We start from the raw sequence: 20,162 nt of genomic DNA, 5'->3' as shown, positions 1-20,162 counted from the left end.
TAGAGAGAGAAAGTAACTGAATTTCAGTCTTATTATTTCTCAAATGAGCTCAGAGTCCTTTACAATTGGTATTCATCCCCTATTTATAGATGTGGAGTTGGGCTTGGCGCCTCTAACCCTTTCTAATGGGCCGGTTGGGCCTCTGGGAGGAGGCCCAAATCCCTGGTCTGCTCGTCGCCCTAAGCTGGCGCTCCTGGGCGAGGGACCCTGGGGCCTCGCCCAGTCCACAAGTCCACAAGACACCGAGCTCGAAGCATGAGAGCTAAGTGTGTCTTTAAGTAGAAAAACTAAGGCGACGGCCATGAGAAGCTAATTAATGCTAAAAATTAAGGTCTAACAATAGAGAACAACTGCCAACATGGCTTGGTAATTAAAGCTTTAAAAATTAACACTTTGAACTTCTTGCTATGTTCCCCTGGCGGCTCGAGTCCACAAGTGGGCTTGTGGCGATGGCGCTTGGTTTGCCTGCCTTGTCACAGTTACGTGCGCACCCTGACTTGTGATATTCTGATGCGCATAGGGCCTATGACACGTAGTAGTTGAGGTCTGCAAAATCTCAACTGTCCTACCAAAGCGTCCCCTCGAATCCCCATAAAGCCTGTCAGTTTGGATACTGGACCAATTATCTTCAACCGCTGCAATTTCTACTTACTGTGTCATTCCCACTTCCCGAAATCTCGCAACTGCAATCATTTTCCTCCGTTATGGGACACGATCTCCCACCTTTCCTCCGCATTTCCCAACAACTGCCCCAGCTTCCCTTCACACGTTTCCTCTCAATCATCACTTCCTGCTTATAAAGACGCTGCTCCCCTCACCCTTTAATCCTTTCATGACCACGACCTCTTGCCTCCTTTTTCACGCGCGAGCCCCCTTTCATAGATCATTGCCTCTGCCTTCACAGCTTCCCACGCGCCGCCCTCTTTTTCGATGAGCTTTCCCAGCGTCAAAATAACCTCTACTTCCTATCCCCTTTTCGAAATGACATCGAGACGCCAAACCAAAACCTCCAATCGCAACGTCACCGTCGCCACCTCTTTACGGTGTGTTCCTCCTGTTGACCCGCCCCCCCCGGGGGAGCTCCGCTCGAGGAAAAAGACATTGTTCCCTTCCGAACGAGGACCTGGGAGTCCTTGCCAGTTCCCGCAGTAAGAGCCCTTCCTGCCGGGACGATGCCTAACCAACCGTCTAGTTTGGAGGAGTGGTCATCCATTTGTGAAATTTCTTCGGAATCCGGTGGGTTTTGTCACGAGAAACCCCTTGACAACCTTATGTACTACGGAGTTTGCTCAGCCTTTGAGCGCCCTTGGCTCCGTCCTCAAGACAATCACGTGGATGATTCCCACTTCTTCTATGTGTATGGGTACATGTTCACAAGTTTGGGAATCAGGTTTCCCTTTTCTCCCTTTGTTTGCTCCGTGCTCCATAGTATCAATGTCGCTCCCAGTCAACTTCACCCCAACAGTTGGGCCTTTCTGCGATGCTTCGAAATCATCTGCGACGCGATCCAACAAGAGCCTGAACCCTCCCACTTCTTCTATTTCTATCGCGTGTCTGCCCAGCTATCGCCGCCACGCAGCTGGGTTTCCCTGGATGCTAGACCCGGACGTCAGCGCTTCAACCCTTTTTGGTCCAACATCACCGTTGATCTGGCCCGAAAGTACTTCAGGGTCGTGGTGTCCCATAAGTACCCCGAGGTTTTTACCCAGAGGGACGGCACCGCCCGATTCTCCTTCTACTGGACCCAAGAAGTGCTCCAGGTAGTTGACCCACCTGAGGATTCCCTAACCCCCGAGGACAAAGTTGTCATCAGCTTCCTGGCTAGACTCCGGGTTTTAGACTGCGCTCATGTGATTGGTAAATGTTTCCCTTGTTTACTTCGTATTTCATATTCTCTGCTAACTCACCCTTGCTGTTCTTTGCTTCAGGAAAAATGCGCCACGCCAGTGAAGGTCTTCGGGACGCCTTTGGGAAGAAAAGAAAAGTCTCATTTCCTCCTCAGGTTAATCTGAAGGGCGACAAGACGTCCTTGTCGAAGGTCCAGGCGAGTGGGAAACGGCTTCCCGGCGAGGAGACCCCTCGCCCTTCCCCCAAGAAACCGCACCTCGTTACTGTCGAATCACCCCAAGGTGACTTTAGTTTCTTCGCCCAACGCCCGAGGTGATCCCGTTGACAGATCTTTCCCTGGTACGAAGGTTATCCCGCCTGGCCTTGGAATCCTTGGCTAGGAAATTGCCTTTGAAAGCCATTTCCTTGCCCACTATTACCTTGCCTCCAAGAAAAATTAGGGTGATTCCTCCATCCTGGATTGTAAGTATTTGAAAATGGGTCATTCCAAGCTTGACCCATGGCCTTCACTTCCTCCTCCGGTCTAGTCTCTGTGCATTCTTCGCTGTCATGTGGCCCTCCACAAGTCACACACTCCAATTTGGCAACTCGACCACCAATCTTGGTAGTCTTCATTTGATTTTGAATCTCATTCATTTGCTTGGAGAGTTGCTTGTTGGAGGCCATGAGCTGATCATAAGCCTCAACCTCTAGGACTCCTCTTCGGGCTAGGCGTTCATTACTTGAGTTCATAGCTCTTATAGCCATTTTTTCAATCAACTCGTACCCCACTTGTGGAAGTAAGGCATCGAACTCACCGTTTGAAGCCGCATCCAAGCCAAACCTCGAAGAATATTGGAGACCATCATAGAACTTTGCTACTTGTTCAGCTTGGGTGAGGTTGTGTTGAGGACACCTCCTCAAGAGCTTTTTGAACCTCTCCCAAGCTTCATAGAGATTTTCATCGGTGGATTGAGCAAAAGTCATGATGTCGTTCTTGAGCTTTCTCAAGAGGGCTCTTGGAACAAACCTTGTGGTGAATTTCTCAGCCAAGTCTTCCCAAGATGTGATGCTACCTTGGGGCTGTGAATTCAACCATTCTTCAGCAGTGTCCCTCAAAGAAAAAGGGAACAAACTCAAGCGGATGGTGTCCGCTGAAACATTCTGAACTCGATAAGTGTTGCAATTGCGGATAAACCGCTCCATGTGTGCATGAGGATCTTCAAGAGCACCTCCACCATACTGATTTTGGCTCACCAAATTAATGAATGCCGGCCTCAGCTCAAAATTTCCCGTGCCATCAGGGGAAACTATGCTGCCCGGATAATCGTAGCTCATGGCAGCTGAGGTGAGGTCTCTAAGAGAACGATTGGCATTCTCCGTTTCTTGCTCTTGAAGTCTTTGAGCAATAGCCTCATTCACTCTTTCTTCAATGTGGGCTTGCAATTCCTCCTCCGTCATATGGGCAGCCATGGCGGCTATCTATGCAGCTCTTTGCTGAGCTCGACGACGATGGAGAGTGCGTTCTGGCTCCGGATCAAACAACAATGGATCCGTGCCAAGTCTACCTTGCATAAACTGAAATCACAAAAACCAGAGAAAAGGTTAGTAACACCTATTCAATGCAATGCTTAGTAACACAAACAAACAAATTTTTCAACTTAAACCAAAAACCACAAACAATCCCCGGTAACGGCGCCAAAAACTTGTTGGTCAATTCGCAAGTGTACGAATACCTCCGAGTTTTAAAATATCGAACCACAGTGATTGTGAGTGAGAATTGTTGATTTAAGCCTAAAGTTTGCAAGTTTCTAAAGCAATAAAATTCAGAAATTGGTTTTGGTTGTTTGTGACAAAAGTTTTGCACAAGAGCAATGTTGATAATGTTGTAAATAACAATTGATAGAAAATTGCCTTGGGTTGTTGATCATCTAATCCACTTTAGTCCACCTATCCTATGCATGTGACACCTTGATTTATCTCTTGTTGCTATAGCCTATGTACTTACTAGTTGATTCCTCACAAAAGTAATTCTCTCAAACTGAAAGTTAAGCCCAATTTCTTGTGTACTTAAACATTCATAAGAGGTTTAAAAGCATGTATATTCAGGCCAACAAAACCCTCCCCTCACTCTATGCCTTGAAGCAAGTATAGAAGGATCTATTTCAATTCATGTCCCTAAATCATAACAAACTTCCATTTGATTATAATCTAGCCTATAGCAAAGGTGCACCAAAGCTAAACATGCATAAAGGAATTGAAATACAAGATTAAATCAAAAACTCATGCATAGAGATAGGATTTAACAAACTAAAACTTCATAGAATATCTTAACCCAAAGCAAAAAAGGAAACTAGCCACTCATGGCTAGTGAATTCATGCAGAAAATGTAATGAAAACCTGAGAAAAATACAAGTTGGAAGCCTTCCTACAGCCCCAAAATTCTCCTCAGCTCTCAAACTTGATCTAAAATGAGTAAAATGACTAAGTGTCCAAAAGAAATTGGCCTAAGCCTTATTTATAGCCACAAAATACGAGTTTGGGCGCTCAGGCGCCAATTCAGAGCGCCTGAGCGCCAATTGCATGCCCAAAACATGCTCTATGGAGCTAATTGGCGCCGAGGCGCCAATTCCCAGCGCCTGGGCGCCAATTCCTTGACCCTCAGGAAAATGCACTAGCGCCTAGGCGCCAATTCCCAGCGCCTAGGCGCTCAAGCTTCGCTAGAACAGCCTTTTCAGCTTCTTGTAACTCCCCTTTCAAGCCTCTTTAAGTCCTCTTTAAGTCCTCCTTCAATTCCATGCTTTTTGGCTTTCTTTTTCCTTTAGTTTCTGATTTGCAACCTTAACCAACAAGACAAGGAAAATTCCAGAAGCTCAAAGAGCTTATTAGCACAAGAGGTCCTTCATAAAACAAAAGAAAATCATGCAAGTCCTAAACTTACTTAAAATGCAAGAAAAGTCCCTATAAAACTACAAAATTACCAAAACCAAGTAAAGACTCAAAGAAAAGATAAAAATGCATTATAATGCATGAAACACTACATGAGACTCAACAAAAAGACTCAAAACTATCACAGAAATGACCCTAAAAACACTACTAAAATAGGGTCATTAGTGCCCCTAACTAGTCGTAATTCCAACCGTTCGTTCTAAAATTTTTCCGACAGTTTCTTTACCCTAGTTTTACCCTAAAACTACCTAGCAATTAAATTAGATCGAAGAAAAAGCGCTGGAACCCCTATTTCTAGAGAGTGGCCGAGAGCATGTTTAGGAGGGAGGAGAATTTCGTTTTCGTGATAACTCGTCCTCTCGTGCTCGTTTGTTGTACTCCGAAGCTTCATACGCTTTGTCTATCGTTAGTTAACTTCGTTATGTTCGAATTGATTGTGTTTGATTTGATTTTCGCTTTGTTTACTCCAAGGTTCAGTTGAAGGAACTTGGGGTGGTACCGAGCTAACAGGTGAGGAAAACCTACGCTGCGAGGCTGGAGCAACTCGAGGTTAGGGCAACTTACCTATTAGCTAAGATTGCATGATAGGCGTCGATAAATTCGACTTGTATATTACTTTGATATTGGATATGATGATGAATTATTGCTATGTTGTTTTCATAACTTATGATGTTGATGTTGTATTAAATTCTGCGCCTTGACGCGATTTCGGAGCGAAGAATCACTGAACTGATTCCATTTGATCTTTCGGGTTGGATGAACAACCCTAGGCAAGTCCAAACCCGAGGTTTGAGACCTAGCCATCGTTTGTATACTTAGACTTTCCACGGGGTTACATTTGGTGGGATTTTTGGCAAGCTTAGAATGAATAGAATCTTGGAACTAGAGACCTTAGGGAACTTAGTCTTCAAGAATAAAACCCATAACTTGAATAATTCAACTTGAAACATTTTCATTAACGAATAAACCATAGGGAACCTAAAGGGGAAAATGATTGCGAAAGACGGGGAAATGTCGACAAGTCTTGAAGTTACTGGGAATTGGTGGGCACCACGGGGGTGAGCCACGGTGACGAGAGGAGGTCACCGAGTACATTGGTACTTTTTGTTGGAGTTTATGTCGTAGGGTCGACATTAAACCCTTGAGTTTTGAAATTGAGATTTAAGCTAAACACGTGCGTTGTGAGGACGATTCGATGTTTGGCTAACCATACTGCATCATGCATACATTCGAGGTTGGGACGGTCGAAAGATTGGGCCTCGGTGAAGTTGGGACGACTTCACGAAGGTTGGGACGGCCTTCATCGAAGAACACCTGGGTGTATCTTCGGCATAGCGGGCAGAGTGGTACAACCTAGGGTGGTTGTGACTGATCTGACTATGCATGGGTTTGTAAGCGACACCCGAGCAGAGTTGTCGACACTAGGCCGGTGTAGGGCAGACTCGATGGTGCCCATCCCAAACAACTATCCGGATCATTTTGAATTGCATTTCACGCATACATTCACCCTGACTGGAATTGTATGCTGGTTGCATTATAGAATTATTGTTAGAGCCGATAACATGCTAGGAATATATTTATATATATATAAACATATATATATATATCTATACCCCCAATCACATGTTGTTTGTATAATTATTCTATTCCGTGAGTTGACCCTAGCGCCTTGGCTTTGGTTTCATGTTTGTATTTGGGCGGTCGGCCTACTGCCAGATGTCGATGGCAGATTGGTTTTCGATGGTCTCTCCCTCGGGGGGGATCAGGTTTGAGCTGGTTGACCGACGTACCCCCACTCTTAGGTGATCGATCCTGTGGATCATCGGGCGACGTACCGGGGAAGGGTCATGGAGGACCGTACTGACGAGCGTGGACGTCTAACGAAGGGAGTTCTACGACGCATGGAGCTGAGCTTCAACTTGCCGCCTTCAGTTCGCTGTGGACTCGGACTCTGACTCCGACACCGACGTTGACAGCTACTCGCCGAGCGACGAGGGGGAGGAGGAGGATATGTGAGCAGTTCTGGAGGGTAGGTTAGGTGGGCACCATATTTTGTGTAGAGCTCTAATTCGTTTGTTTTGGGACAGGGTAGGTTCCCGACGCATGGCTTTTTGTATGGTTCTCTTGCTGGAGGATCACAGAGAGTCAGTCGGACTGTAGGGGTCTTTTCTTAGGCCATTTTGAGGCCGACTTTCTCCTAGTGGATTGTAATTATAACTTTCTCACTCACATTTCTGGATCTGTATATATTTGCATACGGGCACACTACTTGGGAGTCACTACGAGTGCGCGTGACGCTGGAGTGCAGCTGAGGCTGTACCTGTTTATATGATGTACATCGGTTAGTTTTAGTTTGCTGGGTTTATGTCTTTATTTTCTATCACTCTAATCAAAAAGAGAAAAAGAATCAAATGAAAAAAAAATACCTGCTTTTCCGCTTAAAGTTTATTTTGAGTTTCTAAAGTGACACCCGGAAATCGGGGTGTTACATTGTGGTATCAGAGCTTAGTCGAGTCTTTTGGGAGTCTTTGGGGAATAGGTCTTCTGTGCTAGGTTGTGTGACTCTGCAAAGAGTGAAAAATTGATTGTCTGCAGAGCGATCTTCGCTCTAATTGATTGCATTGTTACTTGATCATGTGGGATAGACTTTTAGTGCTATCATACGATTAGGACTAACAGTTTCCATGGGGTAACAGACGATGGTGAACACGAATCAACTAGCTGAGATGATGGCCACTATGGCTCAGGCAATGACTAATCAGGCGAACGACAACGCTCAGAGGCGTGCTACAGAGGAAGCGCGTGATCAATACCAACGTCAGAGGGAGGTGACTTTGGATCAGAACAAGGGGCTGAATGACTTCAGGAGACAGGATCCACCTAAGTTCTCGGGTGGTACTGACCCGGACAAAGCGGATCTTTGGATCGAGGAAATAGAGAAGATCTTCGGTGTGCTGCAGACTGCTGAGGAGCCAAGGTGGGCATGGCAACCTTTCTGTTGTTGGGTGATACTGAGTACTGGTGGAGGGGCGCCAGAGGGATTATGGAGGCTAACCATGTGGTGGTGAACTGGGTTTCGTTTCGTGCTGCTTTTCTGGAAAAGTACTTTCCTGCTAGTGCTCGTGACGAGCGTGAGGCACAGTTTATGACTCTTCATCAAGGGAGCATGTCTATTCCGGAATATGATGCTAAGCTGGAATCCTTGGCCAAACACTTCCGATTTTTCCGTGATCAGGTTGACGAACCCTACATTTGCAAGCGCTTTGTGAATGGGCTGCGGGCTGATATTGAGGACCCAGTGAGACCGTTAGGGATTGTGCGGTTTCAGGCATTGGTTGAGAAGGCTACAGAGGTAGAGCTGATGAAGAACAAGAGATTGAACAAGGCTGGAGTTGGAGGACCAATGAGGTCGGCACCCCAGAGCTTTCAGGGAAGAGGAAGACTTCAGGCGAAGAAACCTTATCAACGTCCTGCGGGGAGAGGGTTTACCCCGGGACGTTACAAGCCGATGGCTGTTGCTGCTGCTTCTGGAGGGTCAGGAAACCGTACCCCAAACAATGACGTGACCTGCTACAGGTGTGGAGCTGTTGGGCACTATGCAAGCAGTTGCATAACACCACCAAGATGCTTCAACTGCAATCGACCGGGGCATCTGGCTGTGGACTGCAAGGCACCTAAGGCTGAACCGTGTATGAATACTGCTAGAGGAAAGCGCCCAGCTGCTAGGAGGAGAGTTTACACAATGGATGGCGAAGATGCTGAAGGAGTGGATGGCTTGATCAGAGGAGAGTGTGAAATCGACGGTAACCTTCTAACTGTACTCTTTGATTCTGGTGCAACTCATTCTTTTGTCTCTAAGGATTGCGTATCAAGACTGAATCTGCCTATTACTGCTTTGAGTTTTGATCTTATGGTGACTACACCTGCTAAGACCCTACTTGCTAATGCTGCATGCATGCACTGTTCAGTAGTATATCGAGATAGAACTTTTCATGCCAACCTAGTATGCTTACCCCTTAAAAACCTAGATGTAATCCTAGGGATGGATTGGTTATCCCACTACCATTGTCTTTTGGACTGTAGTCGAAAGAAAGTGGTGTTCCCCGACTCTGATCTTTTCGAGTACTTTTCTACTAACCACATTAGTGCATCGTTGAGCGAGGGCACTCAGAAGTACTCTTCATTGCTAAGCTTGGAGGGAAGGAAGGACTCAGATGTTCATGGCATTCCAGTGGTTCGAGATTTCGCTGATATTTTTCCTAGAGACGTACCTAGACTACCTCCAGTACGCGACGTAGAGTTCGTGACCGACATTGTACCCGGAACCGGACCGATTTCGATCGCACCTTACCGTATGGCACCTGCAGAGCTAGTGGAGTTGAAGTCTCAGTTAGAGGATCTTTCGGCAAAAGGATTCATTCGACCAAGTGTCTCACCGTGAGGAGCGCCAGTGCTTTTAGTCAAGAAGAAAAACGGAAAGTCTAGATTGTGTGTGGACTATCGACAACTCAACAAGGCGACGGTCAAGAACAGATACCCGTTACCGAGGATAAATGATTTGATGGACCAACTACGAGGGGCTGCCGTATTCTCCAAGATAGACTTGAAGTCGGGCTATCATCAGATCAGAGTGAAGACTGAGCATATACAGAAGACTGCTTTCAGAACTCGCTACGGACATTACGAGTACCTAGTGATGCCGTTTGGGGTGACGAATGCACCTGCTGTTTTCATGGACTACATGAACCGCATCTTTCATGAGTTCTTGGATCGGTTTGTAGTGGTGTTTATTGACGACATTCTGATCTATTCGAAGGACGCTAAGGAACACGAAGAACATCTGCGCCAAGTTTTACAAGTGCTGCGAGAGAAAAAGTTGTATGCGAACCCTTCCAAGTGTGAATTCTGGCTTGAGGAAGTCAACTTCTTAGGCCATGTTATCTCAAAGGAAGGCATAGCTGTGGATCCAGCGAAGGTGGAGACTGTTTTGGCTTGGGAACAACCGAAGACAGTGACAGAAATCAGAAGTTTCGTGGGTTTAGCTGGATATTATAGATGCTTCATTGAGGGATTTGCCAAGATTGTTGGACCTTTGACTCAACTTACGAGGAAGGATCAACCTTTTGCATGGACTAAAGCGTGTGAGACAAGTTTTCAGACCATGAAGGAACGTTTGACGACGTCACATGTGCTTATTTTGCCACAACCGGAGGAACCTTATGAGGTCTACTGTGATGCTTCATATCAAGGCTTGGGATGTGTACGGATGCAACATCGGAAAGTGGTGGCTTATGCTTCGAGACAGTTGAAGACTCACGAGAAGAACTACCCGACGCACGATTTGGAGTTAGCTGCCATTGTGTTTTCGCTCAAAATCTGGAGGCATTACCTCTATGGTTGTACTTTCACGATATTTAGCGATCACAAGAGTCTTAAATACTTGTTCGATCAGAAGGAGCTGAACATGAGACAACGAAGATGGATGGAGTTCATCAAGGACTATGAGTTTACGCTGCAATATCACCCTGGGAAGGCAAATGTAGTTGCTGATGCTTTGAGTAGGAAGATGCATGTCTCGTCAATGATGGTTAAAGAGCTGGAGTTGCTGGAACAATTTCGAGATATGAGTTTGGGTGTGACACCGTCTGAGGGAATGTTGAAGTTTGGTATGATCAGAATCGCCAGTGGACTGATGGAAGAGATTAGAGAGCAACAGTTGCAAGATGCGTTTATGCTAGAGAAGAGAAACTTAGTGATTCAAGGGATAGGGACTGACAACATCCTACGATGCAAGGACAGAGTTTGTGTACCCAACAACCCAGAATTGAGAAGGCTGATCATGGATGAAGGACACAAGAGCAAGTGGAGCATTCATCCTGGAATGACAAAGATGTATCAAGACTTGAAACTGAACTTCTGGTGGCCGGGAATGAAGAAACAAGTGGCCGAGTATGTAGCTGCATGCTTGACTTGCCAGAAGGCATCAGAGACCTGCCGGTATGTTACAGAGTTTAGACGTGCCAGAATGGAAATGGGATAGCATCTCCATGGATTTTGTGGTGGCCTTGCCAAGAAGACAGAAGAGACACGATTCGATTTGGGTAATCGTGGACCGTTTGACCAAGTCAGCACATTTTCTACCAGTGAGAACTACTTACAACGTGGAGAAGTTGGCTGAGATTTATGTGGCTGAGATTGTGCGACTACACAGAGTTCCGACGAGTATTGTGTCCGACTGTGATCCGAAGTTTACATCGCACTTTTGGGGAGCTCTTTATGAGGCGTTAGGAACCAAGCTGAGATTGAGTTCGGCATATCATCCACAAACTGACGGGCAAACAGAGAGAACTATTCAGTCGCTAGAGGATCTCCTGCGTGCTTGTGTATTAGACAACAGAGGAAGCTGGGATGATCTCCTGCCATTGATCGAATTCACATACAACAACAGCTTTCATGCGAGCATCGGGATGGCACCGTATGAAGCTTTGTATGGTCAAAAGTGTAGGACACCGTTGTGTTGGTATTAAGATGGGGAGAGTTTGTTGATTGGGCCAGAACTTCTGCAACAAACGACTGAGAAGGTTAAACAAATCAGGGAAAAGATGAGAGCTTCGCAGAGCAGACAGAAGAGTTATGCCGATCAGCAGCGCATAACCCTAGAGTTTGAAGAGGGCGACCATGTGTTTCTACGAGTTACTCAGACTACCGGAGTTGGCCGGGCTATTAAGTCAAGGAAGCTCACGCCAAAGTTCATTGGACCTTACCAGATCACTCGTCGTGTTGGGCCAGTTGCGTATCAGATTGCGTTACCACCGTTTCTTTCCAACATTCACGATGTCTTTCACGTGTCGCAGTTGAGGAAGTGCGTAGCACCCGAATCAAACAAAACCATCAAGGAGATACCAGCAATAGTACACGTACCCTGAATAAGATCTTCAAAACCCTCAGCTTGCTTGCTAGTAACAGCAAAGACACGTCCCTTAGCAACTGGATGTCTCCCCCTTGCCGTATTCAACACAGGTTCAGCTTTTGGCGCATCAGGACAGTTTGTCGAGATGTGCCCCGTCTTCTGGCACTTCCAGCAAGTAACCTCTTTCCCACATTCATTGGCATAGTGCCCTTTCTCATTACACTTGAAACAAGTAACATCTTCTCTCGGAGTTTTTGCTCCGACTTTGGTAGATGATGTCCTGCCAGTAGCATTATGATAAGGCTTCTTCTGACCAGCCCTACCCTTTTCAGTCTTCCCAGCTTGTTTCTGACCAGACCTGATCGGCCCTCCACTTTCCTGTCGGTTTCCCCGACGATTCTTCATGACCTCAACCTCGCGAGACTTCTCAACCAGCTGTTGAAAGACTCTGACTCCCAAAGGTCTGACGGACTCCTCAATTTCATCCCTCAAACCAATCATGAAACGGTTGCAGAGATACCCTTCATCAACTTGTACTCGGAAGAAGCGAAAGTACTTCGACAGACTCTCCAGCTTGGCTGCATATTCCCCAACAGTCATGCTTCCTTGTTTTAGTCTGAGGAAACGGTTCTCCATATCATCTCTTGCAGTCTCTGGAAAGTACTTGTTCAGAAAAGCTGTTTTGAATGAATCCCAGGTAATAGCCACCTGGTTAGTCGTCATCAACAGCCTGGTGCTCCTCCACCAGTACTCTGCATCCCCTTTCAGCATGAAGGTAGCAAGATTCACCTTCTCTCCATCAGTTGTGTGCAAAGCCTCAAAAATCTTTTCCAGCTCTTGGATCCAAAGATCCACTTTCTCGGGTTCAGCTTCCCCTTCAAACTTTGGCGGGTTCTGCCGATTGAAATCAGTTCTCATCCTGACCTGATCCTGGTTCAGCTCCCGTTCCAACCTCTGCGCCCTCCTGGCATGTTCTTCAGCCTCTCTCTGAGCTTGTGCAGCAGCCATCGTAACACTAGCATTGGCATGCTGAGCCACCACTTGGGCCAATTGAGCCATGGCCTGAGCGAGCTGAGCGTTGGTTGGGTCCTGTCTAGGAGGCATGATGTCAAACCTGCTTGTTGATAAAACCACGACCAAACGTCAGTTCCTCAGTCAGAGAGATCATCTAACAGTAAAAACTTTCAACTAAAGCATCATGGCAATGATACTCCTCTCCAAATAAGATCACACTTCAAACATCTTAGCACACAAAATTCTACCCATCCTCACTGCGGAAAACTTTCAAAACATCTTAAAACAAGAAGTAACGAGTACCAACTCGTGTGCCCAAAACCCTAGTGCTCTGGTTTTCTCAACCGGAGCTCTGATACCACAATGTAACGCCACGATTTCTCGAAAGTCACGAAAAGCCAAATAACATAATTTTCGTAAAGAATTTTCGCCGATTAATTTGTTAATCTTTACTTAGTGGTAAAAGTTCGTTTTACGTAAAACTCTTCAATAACCATTAGTTTCAAAACGCGCGGAATCATGTAACAAAGATAATCGACATGTCCAAAATTAAAACTTCATAAATAAATAAAACCCGTGGCCACACCCAGGTGTGTAAATAAACCACATTGTAATACTCGTCGATTTGATTACATCAAGAATTCAAATAAAGTACTTGCAAACTAAACTTTAAAGATAAATCAACGCTCTCATTTCCACCCATGGTCCTGATTACAGTCTGCATAGTGTCCAGCCCACATATTCGAAGGATCTGGCGTTTCTGCTCCCCGTTGAATCTTCGCTTGCATTTCCAGATTCCACTGCTTTAACTCCTCTATGGTCCATTTGAAACCTGGCGGTACATCTGGTACCTCGGGTGCAAGATCCTTGAGTCCCTCATCGAGTCCATACTCAGGTGGTTCCACTGGGCTCATAGGCTCCTCCTTTGGTATCTGAAGTCCCTCCGCAGGGTTACGATACTCCGAGTTCACCGAAGGCTCGCTTCCCTCGCCTGGTTCATTAATCGGAATCTCCTCTGGGTCGGACTCCGTACTGCTAGCGATCTCCACAGGAAGTCCAAATCGGGAAGGTTCATGAGGAAACCGAATCCTTCCTCTAAGGGGCTGAGTCACCACAACCTGTCCACTCGGGTCACGCTTGAAGATGATAGCGCCGCCGACATAAATGTTCCTCACCTGGCGGTAAATCTCCCAGTCCTGATCGACCAGCTCGTCCAGAATCACCATCTGTTGGCGTTAAGCGCCCAAACAACAAATAACAAATAGCGAGGGTCAACTTCTGACTCTCAAGTAGTTCCTGTCTAAGCATGTTATGAACAACTAGATATTCCAAAAATATATTCAACGGAATTATATCGATAGGGTTAATCACATAGCCTAAGTTTCAGTCAGTCTATGCGTCCTCACTTTTCACACTACCACCTTTCACCTTGGATCCAACACCATTCGTCCAGCAGACGAACAACACCATGAGCAAAGCTCACAACATCATGGCGTTCCTTGGAACGACCACAGCACACCATGGGTCAGACACCCACAAGTCATAACATCATGGTTCAAACCGCATTCACCCTCGCGTGCAAGTTATCCGTTTTGTCTCTAACGGAACCACTGTTCTCATGGTCCATAGTCCTAACCAGACCTATGTTCCACTAATCATAATCTCTACTTGCATGCGAGTAAACATCATAAAATCCTAGTCTCATGTTACTACTTCAAGTAAATAGACAGGCATTTTATCTCATGCTATTGAAATTAAATAACATCATGCATAATTTCATTTAGCAAATAAGGCATACTTGAACTAGCATACATCAACTAACTAGTCCTATAGCATACTATGAATTTATCATACTAACTTAATAATAAATCATACATCATATCATCACTTAGCATAATATTGAATACTAATACTAAGCATGTTATCAACCACACTCGCATACAACTTTTCACATGCAGGAAAGCAGTAAGACTTCTCTAGACGGAAGTGCCCTCACCTTTGCTAAGCTTTCCACGCGAGATCGAGTACGTTCGATCTAACCTTTCCGTGCGCGAACCTGCACGGACCAACAAACTAGGGTTAGAATTTGAAGGAAAAAGGAGCATCATTTCCCCCCTTCAAATATTCGAACCCCATCCCCTAAAATCAACCAATATTACATCTTCTTCTTGTAAACAAGAAGAAGAGTACTTGAGTTCACTACTTCCCGAAGGAAGCAGAGCTTAGTTACTATAGGAATTATTTCCTATAGAGGTCAAGAAGAACTCTAGAGAGGGAGAGAGAGACTCACGAAAATTTAGAGAGCTCTGAGTTGTGATTTCCCATCACCTGAGACTCCTATTTATAGTGGAGGATGTGGAGGTAAAAATACGATAAAACCCTTAATTTTAGCCCAAGCCCAAGGGCAAAAATATAATTTTAATTAATTTTGATTCAAATTACTTTCTTTTCCACTAAGCAAGTAACCAACTTCCCTAGATTCCCTCTAACAACATCTTGGCCGCCCCCCCCCCCCTCTAGTTTGTTAGGATATTTGTTTTTTTTCTTCTTTTAATTAAAACACTAAACACATGGAAATAATTTTCAAATTTGAAAAAAAAAAAAACAAAACCATTATCCTAACAAAAGTTTCGGCCACTCCATAGAAGAAAATATATCTTCAACTTTTTTTTTCTTATTTCCCAAATAACATTAAATCCAATTAAAATTTTATTTAAATAAAATTCCAAAACACTTTATATTTATTTAACAAATAAATAAATAAATCTCCTCCTCCAATATAATAGATATAAGTCTCGAAAATTCCCTTTTATGCATATTCTATGCACTACTCGAATTTCATGCATGTGCATGCATGCACATCGACTACCCGCGCCTTACGTAATAATTAATTACGCAATAAATTACTATACAACCGATATAGTAACATTTAATCAGTAATTTCTCCTTACTGAATAAAACATCGTACTTTATATTATTCTTCAATAATACAAAACATAAATAAATCTCCGGGTCTTACAAATGCTATCGTTGGAGGGCAGGTCTGGAATTTCCAGCTTCTGCTGTGGCTGAGAATGTTAGGTTAGGTCGTCAGGATAGTACATCTGCTTTTGTACTTTGGATAGTGACTTGACCTTTAACCTCGTAGACTTCTGATCAGAGGAAAACTTCAAGTTGGAACTTGTGAAGCTTGTTGATCAGAGTCAGAGGGAAGCATGGATCCTCTGACCGTTGTATCTTCTGATTCTGAACTCAGAGCGAAGTACTTGGTCTTCAGAGCCATTTTGCTTCTGGACTTCAGAGTCACCACTTTTCAGCTTCTAGATCTTCAGAGTCTTCTACACCATCAGAACATCTGAACCTTCAGAGTGTCTGGGTTGTTAGAACGTCTGGACCTTCAGAACTTCAAGTGAGCTGAGTCCTTATCAGAGCTTGATTGACTTCAGATCTTCTGAAGCTTTTCTACTGTTCAGACTGAACATAGAGATTGCGAAAGCGTTGCTTGGGACACTCTTTTAAGCACAGTGCTTCTGATTAGTGTGAGATTTGATTAAGGTCAAAGCCTGTAAAAAGCACACTCAGAAAAACACGTTAGAGTATCAAAATTGTTCATACTAAAATGTTAACTTGTAATCATCAAAACATAGAGTTGTACTACTCGATCAAAACTTGATCTTACAACACTCACGTTCGCCGTCGATTTGCACTTCGTCGGCGCGACCAAGCTCTCTCTCTTTCTCTCTCCCTCGCACTTTCTTCTGGTTTCTTCAAGTGTTGCTAATTTGGACCCTAAGGTTTCATTCAAGGATTTTGATGAAAGTTGGGGGTTGAATTGGTCACGTGAGTGTCAAGTCATGAAAGAGTCGCCATTAGGAGAGAGAAACTAAGTTTTTTAACAGAAGATGTACGGAAAACAAAGTTGGAAACAAAGGCTAATGTTGGTATCCAAAATGGAATTGATTTTTATTGGGGACCGAAATTGTTAAAATATTATAGGTAGGGAACAAAATGTGCAATTAAACCAAAAATAAAATACTACATTTTTTCATTTATAAAAAAACGGTACTAGTACTACTCATCGAGACATTGAAGGCCCAGGCAACAGAAGCCCAATGAGTCCCATTGCTAGTTACCCACAAAAACAAAAAACTGAAATGTCTATATCGATCTTCGATCACTCTGAGAGCATCGCATTTCATTTCACTGAGAGAGAGTGTGTTTGTGGGTCGATCGAAGATGTTTCTGCGTGCGGTGGCGCGGCCATTGATGGCGAAGATGAAGGAGACGACGGGGATAGTGGGGCTGGACGTGGTGCCGAACGCGAGGGAGGTGCTGATTGGGCTGTACAACAAGACGCTGACCGAGATCCAGAAGGTTCCGGAGGACGAAGGGTACCGGAAGGCGGTGGAGAGTTTCACGAGGCACAGGCTGAAGGCGTGCCAGGAGGAAGAGGACTGGGAGGCAATCGAGAATCGTCTTGGGTGTGGCCAGGTCGAGGAGCTCATCGAGGAGGCTCAAGATGAGCTCAAACTCATTTCCCACATGATCGGTAATTTCAATCATTCTGAGAAAATTGGGGATTTTTATTTTTTTTATATTTCTCCTTTTTTACTTTTCTACTTTGTTGTCTGTGTTTTTGTTGTTTGTTATTTGAAGGGTTTCAGGAATTCAGAGAGTGAAAGTAGAAGAAAAGGGATGTGATTGTTTTGTAGGGTGTTGTGAATTTGCATGTTTGTTACTTGTTTGTGTGTCTTTTTTTTGCTTTTTTAGAGTATCTAGGGGTTTTGGAAGTTGGCAAATTTACATGGGGGAAAATTGGGGGTACTTGAATGATAGGCTACAATGCAAAGCATCATAAAATCACAATGATGGAAATAGGATCAAAATTAGCTTATGAACATGTTAGCATGTGAGTTGGAAGCCTTCACTTCTGAAATCCTTTTGATTTAGGATTTAAGCATGTAATTTTCCCCCTGTCTTTCTACTTTAAAATTTCATCATTGTTCGAGTTTCTAGTCAGACTCCTTTCAGGCCTTATGTGGTGTTATTCTAGTAAAAATTGAAAAGGTTTTGTATGGTTGGAAAATTCCAAAGTCTAGAAATTTAACAATTTGTTTCTCATTAAATTGTAGCATAAGTTAAGTTAGTTCCAGCCTTCCTTTGTATAACAACTAAAGGTATGTGTGATGAGTCTTTATGTTGGTATTAATCAAAGCGGATCCAATATTCTGCCACGATAGTGTAGTTCTCTTAGAGCTAGAGCAGTTTAAGTGGAATAGCTATTTATTTATTTACTACACCCTGTATTGTCAAGATCAGAAGTTGAACCACAATATTGCTTGATTCAATGACCATATTTAAGTTGAACAGGCCTGATCCCAGTGCAGAACTCATTCTATTGGGGTCATAAGATTGTGAAATCAATGGAATTGTACGCACTGTAGAGAAACCCTCATTGATTGCGAGATTTCTCCTTCCAAATGTTTCTGTGGGGTTCATTTTAGAATTACTGGTAAATCTATCTGTGAGGTTTCTGATTCTAGACTTTCTGGAGCATATTTGTAGTCCATTCTAGAGTTACTCCTTGGGGAGACTAGCAAATTCATGAATAGTTCTTAACTGCATAATACCGACGGAGTAAAGTTGTATTATAAGGTTTAAGTATTAGTGTGTTTTTCAAGTATAAATGTCTTATCTGTCATGTGATGGTAACTGAAAGATTGATGGGAAAGAGGTCCTTATATCATTGCTGAATTGGTGAGGCAGTTGCAAGTGGGGAAGGAAACTCATTTACCTTCTGGCAGATGATTTTCTTAGAATTTGCATTGAGTTTCATTACTGCTTAACAAATAAATACTTAGTTACTTTTTGCGAAGATTTTCTACAACACATGGGTAAACTTAAAAATGAAGAAATCATTCCATTGCAGACTCCTGATTGCTGTTTCTTTTGCATATTTTGAAGCAGTTTTAGATGTTGGTTCCAATTGATTACGTGGTTCACAGAGCATTGACTCATATATGTTGGTGGTCCGAAATCTAGTTCAGTTTAGATGTTACACTTCATTAGACATTTTCAAATTTTAGAAGCTCCAAACTTAAAATTTCCTGAAGCTCAAATGTCCTGAGTTTTTTATGTTGAAATGCCAACTTCGGTAAGGCTATGTTTTGAAGGATGGCTGAGGAGGTACTGGGAAGGAATAGAATGGGTAAACTTAAAAGGAAGAATCAGAATGGTAATGGAAGGACTCCTTGCCACTCAAAGCATCCAGGTTTTATCCCCCGAAATTAATGGGCTAATGAGGGAATGACACACGTTCCCGTTGCCCTTTCAATCCATTCATTATGAGCCACTACCTGCATGTGGTTGTTAGGATAGGTAACTTCTGTCTTTGTAAATGGTAGTTTAGATCTTGGAATCACCACTTAAATTTGGAGCAGATGGTGTCTAACATCTGTGGTTGTTTGTCTACATGCATATGCTTGAATGTGGATTTTTCTTCAGCTATGGTAATGGTATTTTGAAATTTTGGATTACAGTGTTGGCTTTTTTCACTTTATGATTTTGGTTGCTATTGGTTTCATATTTGTTATTGGAGCAGCTTACTGCAATACTGCTCAAGCCTGTTTTTGTTATTTCATGACAATAATTTGTGACTTTGATTTTTCTTCATACTTTGGTGTTAATATAAAATTTTGTTATCATCTCCAATTTATATTAATGTTTATGAAAGGCTGTTATATGCATCTCTTATAATGTTTTTGCATATTCTGATTACAAACAATTATGCATTGTACTTATATATAGATATCTATTTGTTGCAGAATGGGATCCATGGGGTGTACCAGACGATTATGAATGTGAAGTGATTGAAAATGATGCACCAGTTCCCAAGCATGTCCCTCTCCACCGACCTCATCCTCTCCCTAAAGAATTCCATGATACACTTGAGGCACTAATATCCAAATCAGGAAAAGATACCCCTGCTGTCAGCTCCAGTGATTCTCCCTCAAAGGCATGATCTTCAGCCACATTAGAGCTTTGTTGTTTCTCAATTTGAATGTATTTTTCCTTTCTCCACAGTAAGTTGTTTGTGTTTAGTAGTTTCAGACTCAAAAATCTTTCTGGGAGTAAAACCTTGGCTTCTAAATAACTTGAACTGTATGAAATAACAAGAATTTTTTGTTTCACTTTATACTATGCATGAAATGACTTGGTTGATAGATCAATAACAAGAGTTTTTAGTGTATTTATCTAGTTGGGTTAACATGACTCCCAAATTAACTATCTTTCCAATAGTGTGTTAAAATTGCATTGTTAGATCATAACCCTAAGTAGAGCTATCAATACGGGTCAGCCCATCACGGGTTGGGTTGAAAACGGGTTAGGTTATGTCAAACCTGGGTCTTGACGAGTCAGGAAATTATGAACTCAACCCGGCTCGCTACGAGCTCGCGAGTTG

At 43.6% G+C, this 20,162-nt stretch overlaps 1 protein-coding gene and 1 non-coding gene across 2 annotated transcripts; both read left to right on the top strand.

The window, feature by feature from the left end:
* The first annotated feature begins 2,725 nt into the window (after window positions 1–2,725).
* Window positions 2,726–2,832, top strand: LOC130721644 (small nucleolar RNA R71). Its single transcript, XR_009013566.1, has one exon. It is a non-coding gene; the product is annotated as a small nucleolar RNA R71 (small nucleolar RNA).
* Window positions 2,833–16,872: 14,040 nt separating this feature from the next.
* LOC130720129 (probable NADH dehydrogenase [ubiquinone] 1 alpha subcomplex subunit 5, mitochondrial) lies at window positions 16,873–19,890 on the top strand. Its single transcript, XM_057570747.1, has 2 exons — window positions 16,873–17,249; window positions 19,525–19,890. Exons 1-2 carry the CDS (start codon window positions 16,937–16,939, stop codon window positions 19,719–19,721), a joined length of 510 nt encoding a protein of 169 aa, XP_057426730.1. The 5' UTR covers window positions 16,873–16,936; the 3' UTR covers window positions 19,722–19,890.
* Window positions 19,891–20,162: the final 272 nt, after the last annotated feature.

This window comes from Lotus japonicus, chromosome 5 (genome assembly GCF_012489685.1).
Source record: "Lotus japonicus ecotype B-129 chromosome 5, LjGifu_v1.2".
Classification (NCBI taxonomy): domain Eukaryota; kingdom Viridiplantae; phylum Streptophyta; class Magnoliopsida; order Fabales; family Fabaceae; genus Lotus; species Lotus japonicus.
The sequence above is the reverse complement of the archived record's forward strand: the minus strand, read 5'-3'. Positions and strand labels throughout refer to the sequence as shown.